The 23,835-nt window shown below is 32.7% G+C and overlaps 1 protein-coding gene across 5 annotated transcripts in view; it reads right to left on the bottom strand.

Moving 5' to 3' along the window:
- Window positions 1–2,848: 2,848 nt before the first annotated feature.
- ampd3b (adenosine monophosphate deaminase 3b) overlaps window positions 2,849–23,835 on the bottom strand; it is a 34,534-nt gene continuing 13,547 nt past the window's right edge. For 4 of the 5 annotated variants that reach the window (XM_021467594.3, XM_073928916.1, XM_005159055.5 and 1 more), the window contains 12 exons: window positions 20,964–21,129; window positions 19,642–19,861; window positions 18,838–18,967; window positions 16,960–17,154; window positions 16,743–16,874; window positions 16,146–16,309; window positions 12,411–12,537; window positions 10,047–10,210; window positions 9,811–9,931; window positions 6,269–6,442; window positions 6,036–6,146; window positions 2,849–3,722 (listed from right to left, as the gene is read on the bottom strand). In XM_021467594.3, coding sequence (XP_021323269.1) covers window positions 3,546–3,722; window positions 6,036–6,146; window positions 6,269–6,442; window positions 9,811–9,931; window positions 10,047–10,210; window positions 12,411–12,537; window positions 16,146–16,309; window positions 16,743–16,874; window positions 16,960–17,154; window positions 18,838–18,967; window positions 19,642–19,861; window positions 20,964–21,129 — 1,881 coding nt within the window. In that variant the 3' untranslated portion in view covers window positions 2,849–3,545. 5 annotated transcript variants of the gene reach the window in all.

The raw sequence follows: 23,835 nt of genomic DNA on the forward strand, positions 1-23,835 counted from the left end.
CTGTTCTGAAACCGAAAACTCTGAGTTTTTAATCTCTTGGTAAATCAACTCAGAGTTCAAGTTTAAACTCTGAGTTGTTTGAACCTCCTTACTGAAACAGGCCCCAGGTGTACCCAAACCTTTTCATATGAAAGCCCATAAACAAAATTTCTTTGAGAGTCGTGGGCTGAAGATATGCATATCAAACAATTATACAGTGAAGTTGCCTTGGGTAATTTCCTAATTTATTTCATAATATTTAAAAATGAATAGAAAACATTTACTTTGAATTGTTTTAACTAATGCAGTTTAACTTTTTAAATTAAAACTTATTGCAATTAAAACATAAACAATCACGTTTATAACACCGTGAAGTTCAATGCAGCATACACTTGTCAAGCCGAATTTGCCTTTGCCTTGATTCCCTCATTAAAGTCTCTGCATTTTCTATCCATCAGGTGACAGTATGTTCATTTTAAATTAAATTACAGCATTTAGATTGAAACATTTAAGTTCATTTATTTTTGTTTTATTTAGCTTAACAATAAACCAACAAATCAAATCTTGCATTAAAGTGTATCTATGTTAAAAATCATCATTTGTAAGCTTTTTAGACAATTGTTTGTATGTATAGTGTGTCCAAAGTCATATTAGAGTGATATAAAATCAATGTCTCTTTTTGTTTTTTCATTTTCCTGACATTAAAATAGGATCCAAACCCCTCCCATTTTGAGGCCCACCACAACGTGACGTAGGAGTGTGGTTTCCTGCCACCGTATTGATAGAGAGCTGCATATTAACGTCACTTTAGTAACGTGTATAATCATATCAAAAGCAAAGCAACCGGGTTTAAAAGATCTGTTCAGCTCTCTGTGATCATCAATCATCATCAAATGTGATCAAGAATGAGTTTTAAAAGTTTAAAACGTTTTAAAACAGTGCATGTTTGTGATGAATTACAGCAATTTTACCGTCTTTATCATCACAGCTGCATGTCAGTACAATTGAAATAAAAGAAGACGCTTCAATTCGGGTTTGTGGACGTTAAATCAGGTACATAATGGATATCCATACAGCAGTGGATATTAATGTATATCCTGCCACGTTTTCGTGCAAAAAGTTAAACATGCACGATGTGTGTGCGTGTGTGTACTTTGTATCGACACTAGCCCCTTTCAAACATACAGACCTTTCCGGAAAATTACCGTCAATTTTTCAGAAAGGTCTGTAAGTGTGAACAGGCCCTTTTTGAAAATACCAGTAAATTCATTTAGGCAATTTCTTGGAAAGAAAAGTCGTAACATTATCAGTATTTTGCCGAAATGCGTTTATGTCTAGAATGCACTGACGTGAGACGTCTACTCTAGCCAATCAGACACATTCACATCCATGCTGTTTATAAGAATAAAAGCCTTTGAATATTTTTTCAGACACATTTAGCTGCTAGATGTTAGTCAGATAACGATTATATGTTCCTTCTGAATGTCAACTGTGTAAAAAATTATCGATAAAATGCTCATGATAAACTGCTGTTTGTTTACCTTTACTGCTTCAGTTGCTTGATGTGTGTACAAGCAAAGCAGCCGGTAAGCGCCAACACACACACATATATTATAAACATCTCGACATGTGAGTGTTCATCCATATGTTTTCATATAAGTTGTTCACAATACTTATCAATCCACATAATTTGTAATTTAGTCAAGTGTGTGAACATTTAGCTGCGGTTCTTGTTTCTGCCTTTGGATGTCTCACAAAGCAGCTAAAACTTTAAATAAATGAAATCGCCGAACCCCTTCTAAGTTTACAATTACAAGCGCTGCCATTTATAGGATATTTTCTGGTTAATGATGTCAATTTACCGGTAATTTGGGATGATTGTGTGAACAGTCTTTTCCTGAAAAATTTCATAATATCCTCGATTCCTCGGCTCTGTGAACCTCTTTTTTACAAATTTACATTAAAGCTGTTCTCGAAATGTTCTGTATATTTACCCGTATCACAGTGTGAAAAGGGCTAATGTGTTTGACTTATCGTTGCAGAAAGGCTTGAATTAACTCCACAACAAATACATCAAATAATCGTTGGGAAAGTTCTTCCTGTAGTATTTCTCACAAACGTTAAGTGAGATCTGTTTTCTTCATGTCGGTCACTGTGTTGTTTATCTGACGCAGCCGAGGTGGAGATTTAGGCACACTGTGATGGGCAAGTGGGAACGGTGGGCAGGATGAATTAGCATTAAAGGCACAGGAAACAAAAACAGCTACAATGTGTTCAAAGCCGAAAATTCCAAAAATCTATAATAGTTTGGGCTGAAACTTTACGCATTCTGATGACACAAAAGACTCATCTTAAATCCTGAAAAAAGGTTAAATAAATGCCCTTAAAATTTAAAAAATGACAAAATCTAAATCATCCCCATCATTCTCCCTCTTTTTAGATGAGATGGTCGGCCAAATCACAGTTGCCATGGACATCTCTGCTCTAGATTATCTAGATTTATTAGGTATTTGGTAAATTTGTTAATATTTGTTTTCATTTTATTTCTATAAATCTCTGATAACATTTCTGCCAAATTTAATTTGTTTTCCAACTAAAAATGTCAATTGTTCAGAATAACAAATGTTTCCTTTGTAAATAAACAAAGGTTCACCAAATATACATTTTTAATTTTGAAGTTAAAACACCAAATTTATATGAAATTGTGTATAACGTGGCACCTTTTTGGTATTCAACACAAAAAGAGACTATGCAAATGACATTTTATTCAAACAAATACCTATTAATGAGATTTAGTCTCCTTTTTTTTCCATAACTATATCTGTGATTTTAAACTAAAGAGAAGCATCTTCAATTAATTGAGCAAGACTTTTTTTTTTTTTCCATCATTTTTTTATTTAACATTTTTGAGTGCCATATTCAGATACACAGAGCATAGTCACCATTCAGGCATGTTTTAATAGGCTTTTCTGAACCTTTAATAGGCTTTTCTGAAGGCTTTTCAAGCACCCATACATCATTTCTCATCCATAACAAAATCTTTAACAGTCTCAATCGGTGTACAAAATGTGCAAGTTCAAGTACACAAAAAATAAAATGTCACTAAGCAGTCCCCGAAATCTCAGGTTGTCAAACAAGTTTATCAAGGTTGTGTTCCAACTTTCTGTTCCACTGTCTTTTTATGTAAAACTTTTATCTGAAAAAAATGTGAAAAAGAAGTCATAAAACCAAAGGCTCCTTTGTTTAGAAAAGGTAACAAATGTACGCTCCCTCAAACAACAGAATTTTCAGAAAGCATGCAAAATACAGGAACAGTTTATTGTTCGTTTAAAAAAAAAAAAAAAAAAACAGATTTGCGATATGAAATGTTTATATCCAACACCTTTAAGGCACCATGGGAAGTGAAATGTGCATCATCAATAGGATGTATGGCTCTCTATCTTGCATCCTAGAATGATGTGTTTTTTTCATAACTCTTTAGTGCATGACCTGTCGCAAGATTTTATGCTGACATCTGGTCCACTCACATGAACCCACGCTTTACCGTCTCTGTCACCCTGTCACGTTTACGGGGCTTGTGCTGCCAATGCTTCTGACTTGACGGCTTCCACTAGGAAGCTGAGCTCATTGCACAGTGTCTCATGCCGATAGGCCATACGGATCTGCGCCACATTCGTCTTACGGATGTCATTTCCTTCTGGTCCATCATCTAGATATTTCTCACCCAGGAAGTATTTCTTCTCCTGTCAGGGAAATCGAAATGTGCAAATGAGTACTAGATTATTATTCAAGGGTTAGTTCAACAAAAAAAATTAACTGTGTTATTTGAGGAATTTACAATTAAGAGGAATGTGTTAAAATTATAAATGTTAAAACATTCACTGTTGCCACTACATGCAAACACTTCGGGCTATATTTTAATGATCTAGGTGCAAAGTCTAAAGTGCATGGCGCAAAAGCATTAAGGCATGTCTGAATCCACTTTTGCTATTTTAAGGATGGAAAAATCCTCTTTGCGCCCCGGTGCATGGTCTAACAGGGTTGTGCTTATTCTCTTAATGAGTTGTGGGTGTGTTATGAGCATAACGTGAATTAAACCAATCAAGAGTTTCATCACGCATTCCCTTTAAGAGTCAGTGATTTTAACTATTATTAAAAGTATTAGTTAAGTTTAAATGCCAAAAGGATTTTTCATTTTCCAAAGTTAAATGGATTATATTGTTTGTTTGTTTTTTATTGTTATTTTGTGCTGTATTTGGTTACTGAGCAGTGATAATTAACACTTTAAAATATAAGACGTTTTCATGTGGTTCTCTAAGCTAGTAGTATTTAGTTATGAAAGAACGCATAATAATAATGAACCATGATTATTCCTCAGACTACAATCGTACAACCAAAATCTCTAATTGTTGCATCCCTAGTCATGGTGCTTTTGCTATTTACATGGCGGACTTTGTAAATGGAAAAACTGAACGCTTCACTAGTGAGAAAACAGTTAAACAGACCATCTGCAGCGCAAGAATAAAGAATGAGCCTTCTCTATTCGGCCTCTTTACTTACTCTTTACTTTTCCTCTTTACTTTACTCCTTTACTTTCGTGGATAAGGAACAGTGTTGTACACACTCCACTGAAGACATCCATTAGCCTACATATTTAATTTCGTTTGTTAAGCACAAAGATTTGTTTCAAAACTATCTCTAAATTCAGTTCTAATGTCCAGCAAACGAATAAATGAACAATAATAATGAAGTGTGATTAAAAAAAAAACTAAGTTATATCCAAACACGCGTCCTGTTCTTATGCCCCATATGATGCATATGTCTCCAAAACCTGACAGGTGGACAAATCTAAACTTGTTTTTGTTAAAACAAATATAAATATGCATATAATAAATAATAATAACATTATACAAGTGCATACTGTCATGAATAAACTAAAAAAGTCCCCGACATGAAGGCATGGTACAGTGGTTTTTATATTTATGTAGAAAATAATAATTTTTGTAACATTTTAATCCTTTAATTCTTTCTTATAGAAACATATTTGTGTATTGCTGTACATCCTGTGTGTATTCAGAAATGTGTATGCGTTTGGACCTACATAGGTACATAACTAATGTACTCTGCGCTGGACTTTAGATCTACTTTTAATCGGCCAAAAGCAATCTATTTTCAGTTCCTCAAAATAGCAATGCACCAACAATTAACACACCTCCTTTATAGACCAGAACACCCATTAGTCTACAAAGTAACGCAAATGGATTTACTAATTAAACAACGTGGTGCAAAACATCAAAATTAGTGTTGGTGTATGCTTCAAAGATTTTGCGTTCCATATAGGAAACAATATGTGTGTAACATTTCTTACTCTTTTTTTTAAAATTAAAAAACCTTAAAATGTAAACAAATGTTAAAACTTTATAATTCTAAGGTGATGATTTGTTGAGTCTCCCCATACAGTTTGATAGAGCGCTTGGACCCGGATGCCACTTAATGTGACATCAAACTTAACAAGTTGATATGGGCTATCAGATTATCGGACATATTTGCATGAGCGAATCCCTCCGTGGGGAGAGAAAATGGTACATAAATGCTGCTTTGTTTATGGTTTGTATGTGTGCAGCACTAGTTCCGGTTTATTTTGTGGAATGACAATGCAGCTACTGCCACCTGCAGGTGTGGAAAGGTACATCCTCTCACTGGTGCAGAGTGTATGTTCTCGTTTAGTTGGCTATTGTCTGTTTGGTGTGTTCACATTTTCATTTTTGGTTTACATGGGACCAGACACAGCCAATGTGAGGCGACAACTTAGTTTTTGTCACTGCTAATTCTTTGATGTGTACTTGGTGTGTACCAAACTTTATGATACATCATCTCAACCAATAATATGGTGCAGTTTGCTTATCATTCACCAGTGTTTCTGAAATCCACCTACTTTTCAATCCTGCAAAAATTGTGTAATTTATTTCCATTATGTTTTTCTCCATGTGACCTTGTTTTTGATGAGGAACTAAAATTATTTTTAATATTAATTCTGAACCTATTAGGACACATACCTGATGAGACAGGCCACTCTGAAGCACACTGTTTCTGGCAATTTCGCATGTATCGCATGTGCTCAGTTTCCACAGCTGTGCTGCTATGGCGTATTCTTCCATCAAAGCCTCCTGAAGGTACACAAACAACAGAAATTCACATCACTCGAATGCTTTAGACTAGACGATTGCTCTCAGAGTATTTAAGTCATTGATTGTCAGCAGTGTGTGTTGTGTTGTGTGTTGTCCCTGACCTTTGTGTAGTGGAACTGTAGCGGGTCATCCGTGGAGAGGGACACACACAGGCCTTTCTGCAGGAACTCTCGCAGGGGATTTTTGGAGTACTCCAGGAACAGGCTGTTGTTGCTGAGAGGAGACATGGCAATGGGAACCTGGGCCAAGTAATACAGGTACTGCAGCACAGGACTCTGCATTGAGAAATATAAAAACCACAAGAAAAACTACATCAGTGCTACTGGCATCAGGTTTGAATTTAGAATCATTAGATATGTTTTCGTGCATATGTTTTGATATACTGCATTACAAAAAAAAAAAAAAAACTGAATGGAAATGGCCAGATGTGCATGAGATCTAAAACGTAAGAACAAATTTGAACAAGAACAATTTTTTTTTTGTGCAAAAAGATGTATGCATTAAAAGCTGTGATAGTAACATGCCATTAAAATGGTTTAGTTAAATGATCTCCAAGAACTGTTTCAGATGATGGCATTTTTAAAAAATATACACATTTTTAATATTCATAAGTTAAATATACAGTTTTGTATGGAAACAGCTATTGACATACCCTTGTGCTTTTTTATTCTTACTGTGAATTAGTCTTTCTTGTAATTTTAAAGTCATTTAGTCCAGTGCTTCCCACACATATACTTTACTTGGGCGGGTCGCCCAGGCATATTAACAGCCGCCCAAATATATTTAATGCTACAATTTCTTTACTATTAACAACATCCACTTTGCTGTATCTGCCCAATATAACGAAATATCCGTTATCGATTAAGTAGTGGAAAATCTTCTCTCGTTTACCCGTTTCATTTTGTGAGAGCGAGACCTGTCAGCAACCCAAGCCTGGATTTAGGTGAATTAAAGCTAATATAAATTAAATAAAGTTCATATGTAATGTATTGCCCGCATTTTTAAAATAAATGATAAACAGTACATATATTTCTAGTCTACAAAGATTTAACTTATTTTTAAATAATTTAAAGCACACTTTGAAAACAATAAACTAATACAACTAGTGAAAATTAATGGATTTTAATATACTTGTTCAAGTTCACTGAAGCAGTACTAAAATTTATATTGAAAGGTATTTTTAATATATAATTCTACAAACTTATAATGCACATGATTTGGATATAAACTTTTTCAATCCAGTTCAGTTCTATGAATATGAGTCTTCCATAATACACACAATTATTACTGAACCCTACTTGTCTTCCTCATGATGAAGAGTAGGCAAAATCTGATATGTTGTGGGGGAAAAAGAAGAATGAGTTTATTGGATGCTGGATTTAAACCGGGTTCATGATTGATCGTGTCAAAACATGTTGCCATGCACTTTACGAGCTGCGCCACTTACGCTGCTGTCTGCTGTGGTCTTTAGTTATGTTGTCTCTATCAATCAAATGGTGATGGGCAGGAATCACTCAACTAGCACATTCCAACGAGGTGTGCTACTTGCACTTAGCCTAAATAGACACTACAAAATCGATGCCTTCTATACAGCTTAAAGTGACATAATGGCCTGTGCCCATAATGCCCATTGGATAATCCGGCCCTGCAGCAACCCCACAGACACTCCCACAGCTTTGAAGGTCCACAGAGATGGTCCTTTTTGGGACTTGAAATGTTTGTCCTGTGTTTTCTAAATCTCCAAAAAAAGTCCGGGATTGAACTTTTGCTATCTCTTTCTAAAACTTGTATGTGTTTTTGCATTACTCTTTTGTTAAAGACTACTGTCCACCTGCTTTACAGCTGACTGCACACGCACAGCCACGAGACGGAGAGAAAGATGAAATAATAGATTCATTAATCTAAAAGATTCAAAAAACTATATTCTATGGAATAATGGTCTTAACTAGCTGCAAAATATATGTATACCATTGGTAATAGTTAATGTCCAATTCAAATAATCTACAAGTTTTAATCATGTAATTATGATAATTTTTTAGAGAATTTGTCACGTTTTTATTCCTTTTTCTGTCATTTATTTCTCTTTTGCTGATTATTTTATTAATTTGATGATGTTAATATATTACATAGGCTATTTTATATACACATCTAAAATGCTTTTGCATTCAAGTTTACTTTGAGCTTGTAATAGAGAGCGAAGCAGATTTGACCTGTCAGTGGGTGCACATGGCTCCTGAATAGCATAAAAGTAACAAAAATAGTGGATGACTTTTTTTTAAGTCTTTTTTTTTTTACTTTAATCAATTGAAAAGAAACTGTGTAAAACAGTGTCATAATAAAAAAATAAAATGTATATTTAGTTGAAGTCAGAATTTTTAGCAGCCCTTTGATTTATTTTTTTTTTATATTTCCCAAATTATGTTGAACAGAGCAAGGAAATTTTCACAGTATGTCTGTTTTTTTCTGGAAAAAGTCTTATTTGTTTTATTTCGGCTAGAATAAAAGTAGTTTTTAAAATTTTTTTTATCCATTTTAAGGACAAAATTATTAGCCCCTTTAAGCTATTTTTTTCGATAATCTACAGAACAAACCAATATTATACAATAACTTGCCTAATTACCCTATACTGCCTAGTTAATCTAATTAACCTAGTTAAGCCTTTAAATGTCACTCTAAGCTGTATAGAAGTATCTTGAAAAATATCTAGGAAAATATTATTTGCTGTCATCATGGCAAAGATAAAATAAATCAGTTATTAGAAATGAGTTATTAAAACTTTTATGTTTAGAAAAAATCTGCTTTTTGTTAAACAGAAATTGGGGAAAAAATAAACAGGGGGCCTAATAGTTCATGGGGGCTAATAATTCTGAATTAATATATATATATATATATATATATATATATATATATATATATATATATATATATATATATATATATATATATATATATATATATATACACATATATATATAGTTAAAAATTATATTATGTTTTGTTTGTCGCATATAATTAACTGTTCATGTGATGAGGGTAAATGGTGTGTTTCAATCCGGCTTCCACCGCAAGTATATTTTAAACCTGTAGGAAGCACTGTAGTCGTACTAGAAAACTACATCCAGTTAAAATAAATCAAAATGAGAATATTTTGACAACTAGCTAAAATAAAATGTGGTGTATAGATGTCATTTCAGTTTATTTTTGCAAGGTTTTACTGTTAACCAGATAAGTCTGTGTAACATACATTTCAAAAAGGACTTGCATAAAAGGAAATGGGTTGAAAGTTATAAACTAATCATGTATTTTCTTTCGAATAATAGTCCTTTATGTTAGTTCATGTATTTACGAACATTATCTAAATATGAATAACCTTGTACAGCATTTAATAATCATAGCTCAACATAATAACTAATGCATTATTAAAATTTAAACTTATGCTTGATAACATTAGTTAATGAACTCTGGGTTAACATGAACTAATATTATTTAATGTTACTGAATACATTAACATTAACATTAACTTAAGGACCATTATTTTAAAGTGTTACCGTATTTTCCAGCAACATTTTAATTGATGGATTCTAAAACTACAGTGCCTGTAGAGTTAATAGTGTGTATATTATGGCCTGTCTCAGACACTGACCTTCTTGAGGTTGAGTCCGTGAGAGATGTTGTCGGCTGTGAGGAAAGCGGACACCAGATGAGTAATGGATCCTGCTTCACCACAGTGAGGACGAAACAGAAAGGTATTGAGACCACGCTCCCTGAAAATCACCACATTTGCTATTTTTATTTGGTTTTTGTCTTCAATTGTATGATTTTGTGAATGTAAAGGGATTTAAACACTGAAATCAGAGCATGGTCATGATAGCGACTTACTTTCTTAGGTTATTGAGAACCATGATGTTGGCATACATGTGGAAGAGGTAGTATGTGTAGGGTGGGTTTTCCTCGGAGGTCCACTCTTCAGGTTTTGGACTCTTATAGTTGAATATGTGATCACTGTGTTTGGATTCATCATCCACACTGTCGAACCCGGTCACCTGCAAGAAAAATAAAACATCCAACGCTTTATTGAGATCTTTTCTTGGATGCTTTTTGAATTCATGGCTTTATTAAGGCAAGACAATGTAAGCAAAAACACTTTTTCTGTCAGCTTTTTGATATGGGGATTCTCATAAAAAAGTAAACATGGATTAAAACATCCAAAATACTCATAAATGTTTCTTTTCTGAATATAGCACTTCATAAATGTGTTTTTGTCCAAGATTCAAAGTATTTTTTGTCATATGTACAATAAAATGATTACATTGCTGCTTACACTGAATGCCAAGTGAGGTTTAAGGTATAATAAAAATATAATAATTTACAAAAATAAATAAAACAAATATAATTAACAAAAACAGGCCATTGGAAAAGCAATTTTAATCTGTAGATTAAAATTATTACAGTACATATTTTTATTTTGAGTAATCATATTAAAGGCCATTATCTCAAAATGAGTTTTCCATACATATACGCATGTAAACATTTAAACTGATAGATATGTTAATATATAAAAATTCTAAATCAAACAAAAAGTGCTCAGACGTAGTTTAAATAATGTGTCGGTGCTGTTTGGGCAAGGGATTCATCTGAACAAAAAGCAAAAATCAGTCCAAGGCACTCGAAAAATGTGGGAAAAAATATAGTTTAAAAAATGTCAAATTTTTTTACCACATTTTTCGAGTGCCTTGGCCTGATTGTTGCTTTTTATCAGGGTGTTCGTGAGGTCTTAAAAAATAATAAAAGTTGATAATTCAATGTAGAGAAATGTAAGGCCCTTAAAAAGTATAAAAAAGTCTTAAATGTTATTTTGCAAAGTATTATTGACATCATGCTGCTTTGTTTACAGCGTCACCCTGCTGAATTAGCTAGATTTAATAGATTTTTATTCAGTATATGAATAATGTTTTAGTTTTGGATTGGTTTCTTACATTAATATTTAGTAAATACACTGTAAGTTAAAATCTCGCCAGTGTTTCCAGTTGAAAACTGGTTATAAGGTCTTAAAATGTATGGAAAGAGTCTTTAAAAAGGTCTCAAAAGGTATTGAATTCCACTCTCCGATTCCTGTACATACTCTGTTTATGTTAATATATAATTTGCCTGATTATTAACATTTTATTCTCAAAAAGCTAAAATAATTCTGGCTGTTGTCAGTATTTTCTGAATAATGGAGTGATAAAATTAATTCACAAAATAAATATTAAATTAAATACATTTAAATAAATAAAATATAATAATCTTATAAATAATATATTATAAATCAATTTTGAACCTGACTTCAAATGTAGATGTTGAAGAATATGGAAATCAAGACATTTAATTTAAAAATGGAGTTACATGTATGTATAATATTAGAATATTTTATAAAACTTATAATAACTAAAGCATGCTCTTCTTAATGTAATCAATCAATTTGAAAAGTATTGAGATAAATATTAGTTTTTTTAAATCCTTTATTTACCTGCAGTATCTTGCCTACACTGTAAAACCCATAAGTTAAGGTAACTCAAACTGTTTGAGGAAAATGATTGCAAGTGAGTACTGTGAACTTAATTCGTTTGAGTAAACGAAACAATTTGAACACAGTAAAACCCAACAAATGAAGAGAACTCAAGCCAACTGAGCACTGTGAAACTCAATAATCCAACATAAACTGTTTGAGGAAACCGACTGAGTTTGAACAAACCATTTGAGTAAAAAAAACTAATCTATACCGGTACTGTGAATTTACTCCATTTAATTTGAAGTAATGAGGTATTTATTTCATTCAATACCTTCAACACTGAGTTCAAAACTTTTTTCAATTGAGGTAACTATACTCATTTTATTTGATAAAGTTGACTGTTGGGTTATGCATTGTAAAAGTCTGCAAGTGGCATTACTTTTGAAATTTAAAGAAACAAACAAAACAAAACAAAACAAACATTGACTGTAATACTGAATTGGGCACATGATCAGTTTAACCAATATGTGTTTTGTCATTTTTGTTGTTCGTGACCAATTCAACACAAGCTCTTAGTCATCTGAGAATTGTTTAATTGCCTGAAAGGGTTTGGCACCGTTGACTTGTTTTCGGGGAAAATGGCTGTTGTTCAACAGAGCTGTTAACTGCGATGTTGGTTTGAAAAGCTCAGATGTGGCCTGAATCCGCTCTGACTGGTCTTGCAAGCTCAACAAAAGCACTGAAGCACTTACGTGTTTGAGGAAGACGTGCATCTCTTTGTGTTTCTGAGGATTTACAGTGGCCTGAAACAGTGGGAGGAAGATGTTCTCTAGCATCTTGGCGAAGTTGGCAATAATCTTCTTTGATCTGAAAATGTCACTAAAAAGTGACATACACAAGAATATTGGATTTTAGAAACACTGGACAGTATGAGCACAGTTATAGATAGTTATGGTAACCCCATAAATCTGAGCAAGTGTTTTAAATCAGAGATTCTCAACCGGTGGGCCGCAGCCCACTAGTGGGCCTCAGCGATCCTGCAGGTGGGCTGCTTAAAATTAACTCTTAATATTATATAATTTTTGGACTTTATTATTAATATGCTATAGTAAAACGATTTAAGTAATGCACTTTCTCTTGTTCTCTGATTAATTACTTCAAACTACGTGCAAAAACAGCCTTATGATCGCTTCTGCAACTATTACATGTACGTCTGTTCATTCACAAACTATGCGTGAAGCGATTGTCTCTCTTGTGTATTTTTGTGTGAACTAATTAATATATCCACAAAGTTGTCCAAATGAATGTCCTGTGAGTGAACTTTTTTAACAGACGTGCGTGCATACAGGAGGATCTAGCGAGGCTCAATGGTGTTTCTGTCTTACAATGTAAAATAGCTTGCATATGAGCTTCAGACGAGCTCTGCCAGAGCTGTTCACTGTTCCTGTCAGGGATCTCCTAATAATATCCAGCTTCAAAGTCAACCACCATCAGATCGACACATTTCAACAGATTTAGGGTGTTCTGCTGTATTTTACATTTGTCTTTATATTTTTGAAAGGTTGATCTTTAATAGTAGATATTCAGTCATTGTAGTTAAAAGCAGAAGCTGGTCTTTTGCAATCTCTCTGTTGACCTGTGGTTCTCTTGAAATAAGTGTATGTTTTAAAAATATGTATATATTTATATAAAACTACTGTATAGTTTTAATATATTTTATAGTTTTAGTTTTATATATAATTTCATTAAAATAAAATGATATCTTTTTTTTTATAAAATGCTGATAATAGACAATAATAGAAGGCACAACAAATGTGTTATATATTTATATATGCTAATAAATAAAGGTTGAAATGAGCAATTCACACAAATATTTTAGAGAAAATGTCAGAGAGGTGGGCCTTCAAAAATTGATCAGTAAAAGAAGTAGGCTCCGATATAAAAAGTTGAGAACTCCTGTTATAAATGATTGAATTTGAACTGATAACTGAAGGCAGAGGTATTAAATGCAATCTGTCAGTAATTAAAATGAAAATTTAGGATGCTTACCCTTTACGGTAACAGTACAATACAGCTCACATAGTCAATAGTAATTTATTTATTGTCATGAACAAACAATGGACAATACATTTATTACAGTATTTATTCGTCTTTGTTACTTAATGAAAATGAAGAAGTTTAATGTCAGCTCATGTTAACTCACAGTACATAACTAATGTTAACAAGAACAACTTTTAATTTAGATTACAGTAGATATAATAGGAAATGTTGAATTTACTAAATGATTAATAAATGCTGTATGAGACTGTTTTAGACATACTTACTCATGTTAGACAATGCATTAACTAACATTTACTACATAACCTGTATTGTAAAGTGTTACCCATATATACAATATTTGACAAGCACTGGTTAATAATAACTACATTTAGACATGATAAATATAAACCATATACACAACATATATAGCCTGTACATTAAATATTTCATAATAATTTGTTATAAATTATTTTATATAATCACTGATTAATAATAATTAATGCTATTCATTTTTATATTTTAATAAAATATTTAAGAAATAAAATATGCTGTAACTTAATGAAACCATATTTGTAATTCGTATTTTACACAGTTAATAATTTTTATTTTTTTCTATTGAAAAAAACTTACATTAATTACATTAATTAAAAAAAAACTGAATAACAAAGATTTATACTTGTAGTAAACATATATAACTTATTGTTAGTTCATGATAGCTGATGCGTAATGTCATTTAAACAAATTAATCTGCATTGTAAAGTGTTAGCAAAAAGAACTATATAAATTCAACACAACACAAAATACAACACAAAATCTGTTAGGACTGCGTCTATTCTAGGTTGGGGGCATGCCTTCAGCGCACCCGATGCTGGTCAGCGCCCTTTTTTAAACTCTGTAAGAGTTTGTCGGGGCCGCTGTTCAATCGCTTTTTGGGCAGTTTGCCAGAGCTGCGCTCTGATTTGGGCTTTATGTTTTGTTTTGTATCCATACACTAGCGCTGACAACACTTAGCGCATTCATTCACTTGTTTTTCACACTGATTAAACATAATGATACTGCTGTTTTGTTATTTTCAGTTGTTTTAAAATATGTATATATTTTTTTACTTTATTTTGCCGTGTCGTCTCCCTTAATGTTACATCTTTGAGCCAGATGTAATTTATAAATTTGTAAATCCAATGTAAATTAATTTGATTTGGCTTGCGTTAAACTTTATTTGTTTGAGCTGAAATTACTTAAGGAAGTTCATTCCGCTATGGCGACCCTTGATTAGTAAAGGGACTAAGCCGAAAAGAAAATGAATGAATTGATGAATAAAAGCTGTTTGGCATTTCTTATTTTGGCAAATTTAAACCATTATAAATAGCATAAAACTGAAATATTTTGATGTTCTCACGTGAAAACAACCTATAGCAGAATGTTCAGAATTCTGAAAATGTTACTACTTATTGCATTTGAAACTGAAATTGTTCTGAAAACATAAAAAAAACCTTAGTATTGGTTTCAGAACATTGTCATAACGTTTGCAAAATTCTAAAAAGGAATGTTCCCTTAATGCATTGCCCCTCCCCATCCCCTCACAAAAGAAAATTAATAGGTACAGTCTGGCACGACATGCTGAGAATACACTTCTGTTAACTGGAATTTCTTTGTTTTGACTTGAACTGAGTTTAGAGGAAGACAGATTAAGCCAAATGAGAAGATCGTGAGAAAAAGATTTAGGAGACTACTGTAGACATTCAGGACAACAATAATACAACTAACTGCCAACACTGCAGCAACAACCCAGATGTCATAAGGCCAGAGTTCGTTCTTATTCACCAAAAACACGTGGAAATCAGCATTCACCATTGACCCTGTGAGAGCTGACGGACTTATTTCAGAGCAACTTTAATTCAATAGCATTTTTTTTTTTTTTGTGAAGAGGAATGGCTTAAAATGGCAAGATCCACAAAAAAGTCACTCTTCAAATCACAAATGTTTTTTAGATGTTAGTTTCACTCTGATTTTAAGCATATCAAATAGTTGGTGTGCTCCAAAACAGTGACAAAATTCATGTTTAGAAGATATAAACATCAAAGCTTGCAGTTTGTCTCTTCCACCTAAATGGATCAACGATTTTCATCACGTCACCTCATACTCCAGTTTCTCATCAAATCTTGACCAATCAAATGCTCTCTAGTATTTGACATACTCTGCCCCCTTCAAGACGCTTCTCATTTGCTTTTCAGTAGATGCGCTTGAGTTCAACCACTCTCACTGCAGAGCCGAGATAAATTCGAAATGCATTTGGCTGTTTTTTCGCTATTGGAGCTACTCTGTCCCACCCTCTCTTCATTTTTCAGATTACATCAAACATAGAGTAAAAATGCACATTTCAAAGCACTTCACAAGACCTTTAAATGTATTTCAATTGCTATGTTCTGTTACAAGAGAAGAGCACTTACTAGATCCTAGGCACCTGTATCATCCACCTCATGTTAGGGGAGTGCAGCTTTTGCATGATGAACCATTTGGACAGACTTTCCCACTCCTCTGGTGCTCGTCCGTAAATGGAGAGGCGAGGTTCTGCGTGCTGATATTTACTCTCCTCTAGGTCATGAGCAACTTCCTGTACAGTGCAATAACAACTTGTGACTTTCATTCTTAAAGCAATAATTCACACAAAAATCAATGGTGTTCCTCACCATTTACTAACACTCAAGTGGACTTTCATGACTTTCTTTTTTCTGTTGAAAAAAAATTAAAATATATATTTTGAAGAATGTTGGGGGAAAAGTAGCCAATGACATCCATAGTAGGAACCAAAAAAACTATGGAAGTCAAGGGATCTTTTTCTTTTTCCCCGACATTCTTTAGTATGTTTTTCTTTGTGTTCAACAGAAAAAATAAATTCAAACAGGTTTGGAACAAGTGAAGGATGAGTAAATAACGGCCGAATTGTAACTATTAGGTGAACTATCCCTTTAAGAACTAATATGTTCTGTCAGTTAAAGGTTATTTTAGCTGAATCAGCGACTATCACAGACTTGATGACATTTTACCTTGATCAGACGTGCAAAATACTCTCCGTTGATATAGTTATCGGTTTTGAGGTAGATCTCTCTGAGCTCATTTGCACCAACCGGGTTGTATTTGGAATTGAATTTATCAAAGCGATGAAAGGTTTGTCTGCCCTGTAACAAACAACATTGCAGTTTCTTAGTTGCATATCTTTTTTTGAGACTTATAAACACATTTTGGAGGTCGTGCAACACGTACCGCATGCACATCCAGTGAGTCCACTGTGAGGTCATAAGGGTCCATTTTGAGATTTTCAAAGACCTGTTTGAGGGTGAACTTCTTTCCACCTTTCTCCAGCACCACTCGGTCCGCTTCTGTCTGATAGCTGTCCTGGATGAACTTCAGAAGATGCTTCTGGTTCATGCAAGCTGCTGCGTGAATGTGTGTGTCAACCTGAAAACATTTACATTTATTCATTAAGCAGCTTTTTTTCCAAAGCAACTTACAAATTGGGGAATTGGAAGCAGGACAATCACCAGGGGTCTCATTTAGAAATGTGGCGTATACACAAATGTGAGTATGCTACTTCGCACACAAAGGTTGTGATCAATAAAAACAAATCTGTTGAGAGAATTTAACTTGAACTAAACTGAACCACTTTAAATAATCAAATGAGACATAATAATGAATAAATTATTAATAATTGATTATAGCATGTTCACTTTTAAAAAGATTTATACACAATATTTTTTATAAATCAGAGTTTTGTTTGTGTTTTGTTTTGTGTTTTGCTTTTTGTTTTTGTGTTGTGTTCAGTATTGAGCACATTCTTTAAGAGTAGTTAGATTTAGTTACATCTCATAAATAGTAAACTGAGTTACATAATTATAAAAATAACTAATTACCTGGGAAAGTATCTATTGCGTTACTTAATTTTTTAAAAAATAAACAAATAAAAAACATTGTACACTAATCTAAACTATTTTAATGGTATTGTGGGACAATGTGAGAGACAATGGCAGCATGTCCTCAACTATTTATGTAGATAATATTTTGTTTAATTCTGTCAGAGTAATTCAAGTGTTTGCGGTGGAGAATAATTAAGTTTTATTTGCTTTAAGGTTGTGGCATCATATCCTCCTTTGGTAGCAGAGCTCATGTTATCACATGCATAGTCACTAATTTTGTGGCGGCATGTGACGACGTGAGGTGCTTCATTAGATTAGAATTACTTGTCACCAGCGCCGAGAGAATCTTTTTTTTTTTCTAAGCATAAGTTGCATGAGGCGACACAGTGGCACAGTAGGTAGTACTGTCACCTCACAGCAAGATGGTCTGGTTTGAGCCTCGGCTGGGTCAGTGGACGTTTTTGTGCGGAGTTTGCATATTCTCCCTGCGTTCAAGTGGGTTTTCTCCAGGTGCTCCGGTTTGCCCCACAGTCCAAATTAATAGAAGGACTAAACCAAAAATAAAATGAATGCATGAATAAGTTGCATAATACATGCTTATTCTTACCTTTCACCTCAACGAGGAAAAGTAGAGCTTATATTTATATATTTGAACTTGTTGGATTTGTCATCGTTCCGACTCCCGTTGTTGTGTGCGACTGACCACTGAACACCCACACTACTCTGCCTTTGATTGGCAAACAATGGAAATGCACTCCATCTAAGCGGTCCTATGGGTAACAGTGACGCTGCTCCCAAGAAAACCGCTTCAGTGTTTTCAATTATAGTAACGGTCATTTTATTGTCAGTAACGGTAATGCCATTGTACTCATTACTGAAAAAAAGTATCACTGTTAGTAACACCATTTATTTATAGTGCTGTTATTCCCATCCCTGGTTGTGTTAAGTTTCTTGTTTTGTTTAGCTTCTTATTTTATTTCATTTTGTTTCCTTTCCTTTCAGTCAAATGAGGAATAACCAATAGTTTAAAAAGGGAATTCAGGTATATAGGAACAGAGCCAATGGTGGTTTTATAGGTAAATGACATCGCTTTGAATTTGATGATGGGTTAATTTGACAACCTGAGCAAATTTCTGTGCAAATTTGCACTCTTTTGAATATTCACAAATGGTTAGAGGGGAAAATGCAGTTTAAAAATGAGTGTTGATTGACATTTTATTTGAAATACCTTTCTGACATTGTAGAAATCTCTGTGAGGAACACACTTCAGTTCCTTTAACTCAGCCATCTCATTCAGCATTTCATGCAGTTGGAACTTGGAGGTCAGGAAGTTAAGCCGTCTGTGACAATAAGTCTTCCTAGAAAAGAGAAGTTGATGTAGTTTGCAGAGTCAGTGCTAAGTTTAATCATAGCAGAGTGACAATATCATTTGCATGTGTTTTTAAGGCCTTTGACTGAGTCCTTCAAGAGAATTTGGGCACATAAAAGTATGATTGGAGGTGTAACAAAGATTAATTGTATTTAATTATTTATAAGATTAATGTAAAAAATGTTTTTTTACTTAAAATTTCTGTCTTATTTCTAGTCCAAATACTTACATTTCAAAGCGAAAATAAGATTATTTTAATTTCCCCATTGGCTGATAATGTACCTTGTTTTAAGGAAAAACTCCTAATTTTGACTTATTTCTTCTGAAGGCAAAAACAAAATAATTTTACTTGATCTACAATAATTTTGGACTAGAAACAAAAATTGTTTTTGCAATCAAATTAAACAATCTTATCAAACTGTATACTTGTCAAACAATGTATACATCTGGTCAAACAGTAAGCATATCGCAATGTTTATAAACAAAATATTGCATTATTAGATTTTCCCATCTATGGTGCAGCTCTATATACTATAGTAAAGCACTATAAATCATGTTTATTAATATTTTTTTGCATTTATTTTCTTTCAATTTTTTCCAGTTTGTTTCATCTGGAGACCATTTTATTGTCAAGAAATGTCAGACAGAAATGTCCAAACTCACGTTGGTCCGTCTGCAATCATGGCAAGAACGTGGCTCAAATCGATAGCAAAGGTTTCCAGGTCAGGATATGGCAAGCTCCGTGGCAGATCCTGTTTTAATGCATCCTCGTTATCATAGACATATATGATTCCATCTTTCATCTTAAGGGAATAGTTGAGATTCTGTGGAAGGTCTTCCATACTGTAGGGATCCTCACCCTCACTTGGGGAGGGACAGATATCTGTTGCCAATCAAAATTAAGCATAACATCACGTCAGTAAGTGTAAGTGCTGATATAAATAGAAACATGACTTTTTTGTAGTATCACTTTACAGTTATACAGTCAGAATATAAGGTATACAGGCAAGTCATTGCCACTGTCACATAGCTTTTGTGCTTATGGATGCTTATGTAGAAGACAAAACACATTTTTTTTTTCTTCTTTTTGGGTTTAAGTGTTTTTTTTTTTCAATCTAATGTAAAAAAAATCATAAATATACTTTAAACGTTTCTTCTTTGTCGCATTTTATTAGTGTGTTATTGTAGATTTGTTATTGTACATTACAATATATATTTGTAAAGGGCATTTTCCTCAAATTTGTTTTTTTATACTACATCGGGCCTTGCATCATTTCATCAGCTCCTACATGAACTTAACTTTTTATTTTATTCATATTTATATTCTGAAGATTTTACAGATGCGTTGTTTGAACAAATTTCCTGATTATTTACAACATTTCATGTAACAAAAAAGGGACAATTTATTTTATTTAGGTAATGTACTGTAAACGAATGTGTATTTATATAGCGCATTTATTGTGTATGGCCATACACCCTAAGCGCTTCACAATCAAGAGAGGAGTCTTTCCACACCAACACCGTTGTGCAGCATCCACTTAGATGGGCCTCACTAACACCACTTCCAACAGCAACCTTGTTTTCCCATGTGGTCTCCCATCCAGCTACTGACCAGGCTCAGCCCTGCTTAGCTTCAGTGAGTAACCAGTCTTGGGCTGCAGGGTGATATATTTCAGGGTGTCAGGGTAGTATTTATTATTTTATATATGATTTGTGTGCTAGAAATATAAATAAAGTAGTCAACATTTGAAGTCTTTCATCAAAATTGAGCTACATCCATTTCTGTCTTTTTCTGTCAATTTTGAAAAACTTTTTTAACCACTTGTTGATTCTTTTTATATATTTGCATATAACAAAATATTCTAGAAAACAGTAAGGGGGAACAGTTTGGGAAAGCACTGCGTGTTTACTCTATTCACCTGTAGTGTCTTGCTTCAGACAGTTAATTGTGCATTGTGCATGAACTGTTGCCAACCACAACATACCTGGCAGCACTTCTTCATCCTCACTCCACTTTTCATTATTGGCACTCCGTAGAAACTTGGCTGCGGTCCTGGGGAAGCGGTGATATGCCAGCCGGGAATATTTTTCTCTGATGAAAAGCGCTGTCAACAGAGATTTTGCTGCCTGCTCATAATCCTCAACCGTTATCTGTCAGAAATCAACATAGGTTAATAAACATATTTTAGGAGTTCACATAGCATGCTCATTATTCATTACGGTTTGAAAGTTTAAGCTGGTAAGATTTGAGGTCTTCTATGCTCACAAACGCTATGTTTATTTAATCATAAATACAGTAAAACAGCAATATGGCATAGTATTATTACAACTAAGAATTACAGTTTTTTTAAAGACTTAACTAGGTTAGTTAGGCAAAATAGGGTAATTAGGTAAAGTAAATCATTGTATAACAATACTTTGTTGTGTAGACAATTGAAAAAAATATTACTTGTGGGGGCTAATAATATTGACCTTAAAATGGTTTTAAAAAATTAAAAACCGTAAGACTTTCTCCAGAAGAAAAAATATAATAGGAAAAAAAAAATCCCTTGCTCTGTCAAACATCATTTAGGAAATATTTTAAACAGAAAATTAATTTTGCTAATAATTTTGTTTTCAACTGAATATATATATATATATATATATATATATATATATATATATATATATATATATATATATATATATATATATATATATATATATATATATATATATATATTTAATTGCCGTGCCACTATAGTTTGTAAACGGTAGTATCGTCATTAATAGTCAATCTACAATAGATAATGTTACATGTGGAAAAGTCACAAAATTGCTCAAACATTTGTGCAACAATAGACCATTTTATTTTAATAGTATGTTCCTGTCTATATGATTTAGTAGCTATGACAACCGTAGCAATCTCTTTAAAAGAACGACTCACATAATGAAATTTTGAATTACTTTGGATTGTTCTCTGATAAGACTGAAAAAAAAACCACCAAAAAACAATAGATGAAAAACCCCAAAATAGCAACAGGAAACATTGAAACAATTTCTGACCTTTTCATATAGCCTAATTTTGTTGAAAAAAAAAAAAAAAAGATAATTAGTATCTTTATTTAATGTATTTTCTTGGTCAGTTATCTACAAAATAAACAAAGAGAATGAATAAATTTTAGGTGAAGTGATGTGCAAATAATTCTTATTTTAATAATAAGGAAATTATTAATTCAATTCAAGTAGCTCTATTATAACATGTAAAATATAGTATTCCTGACCTTTTTCTTTGTAATTTGAGTTATGAATTACAGTATCACAACCTTATTTGCTTTCGTGATACTTCAGCTGGTATATTATCGTAAGGTGAATTAATGGTATCGCGACAACCCTATTCTATTGTAGTCTTAAGTGTCACATGATCCTTAGCAAATCATTATATTATACTGGTTTGTCTCACTAATATTTAATTTAAACACTGTACTGTTTGACATTTTGGTTGAAATGTTTTGTTTTTGGGATACTTTGATGAATGGAAAAGAATATGATATATTAGAAATGTAACAGAAATGCATTGCCACTATACTGATCAAATTATCAAATGAAATCAAAGTTTTTTTATAAAACACAAAAAAATAACAGTTGTTAAAATTTGTGCTGTTCAAAAAACAATGGAAAAATATGAAAATATTTTTACGCTATTTAAATCAAACCATTAATCCCTCCCAAAAAACTATGTTAAAATTTAAAAAATAATTATCTAAAATTTCTAAAACATAATAAATCTTCAAAGCTATGAAAATACATATTTTTACAAAAAAAAACTTTTAGATAAAATATTTTATATAAAATATATTATATATATATTTTTATATTTCTTTTCCAAATTATTTAGTTGACTAAATAATATATTAATAATTTAATAATATATTATTTTGTTTTTTTTCTTTCTTCTTCTTCTTCTTATTATTATTATTATTATCATATTAAATAGTATCTTGTTGACAAACAGTATTAATTTCTCATTTAAAAAAAATACTGACCTCAAACTTTTAAAGTGTACTTTTGTATATGCCTTGAATTTCGATTAAAGACTTCTGTTAGCAGCATTTCTGAATGTTAATGTGCTTCTTAAAGTAACAGATGTGGACACAATGCTTTCTTTCATCTTCTAATTTAATAGCCCATGCAAACTATTTAACTTGCAGCCTCACCTCTACTGGTCATGCAAATGCTAACTGAACTAGCACAATACAGGTGTGACGTGCTTGTACACTTTTCAGCCTAATTACTTCATACAGTAGATGTTTGGCTCAAATATAAATTCCCTGCCCTGTTTATTCACTTTGCTCATATTGTGAATTTCACACACTGCCCAGCCAAAACAAAAAGAAGACGTCTATAGTTGAACTTTATTGCAGTAATTTACATATTTCTGGCTTGTATAGGTTTGGCAGTAGTACAAATATTAGGATAAGATACATCTTCTGACACGGTTCTTTTAGAAATTTAAAGCTGCACGTGGCATCACTTCGATTAAAAACAGTTGCTCCCAAAATTACAATGGAATAAAAGCCAGGCAGTGTTATGTTATGTTATGTTATGTTATGTTATGTTATGTTATGTTATGTTATGTTATCTTATGTTATCTTATGTTATCTTATGTTATCTTATGTTATCTTATGTTATCTTATGTTATCTTATGTTATGTATTAAAATATAACCTGTTGTCGATCAGTTTATTAAAGGCATTTGATTTGTATGATTGCTACTTACCCTCTCAACTCCTATATTAACTCTAAGGGTGTCCTAAGTTTGTCACCCATGACTTTTCCATCTAAGCTTTATTTTTTGTTAATGCCTTTTGTTGTGGTT

The sequence above is a fragment of the Danio rerio genome, chromosome 18 (assembly GCF_049306965.1).
Source record: "Danio rerio strain Tuebingen ecotype United States chromosome 18, GRCz12tu, whole genome shotgun sequence".
NCBI lineage: Eukaryota > Metazoa > Chordata > Actinopteri > Cypriniformes > Danionidae > Danio > Danio rerio.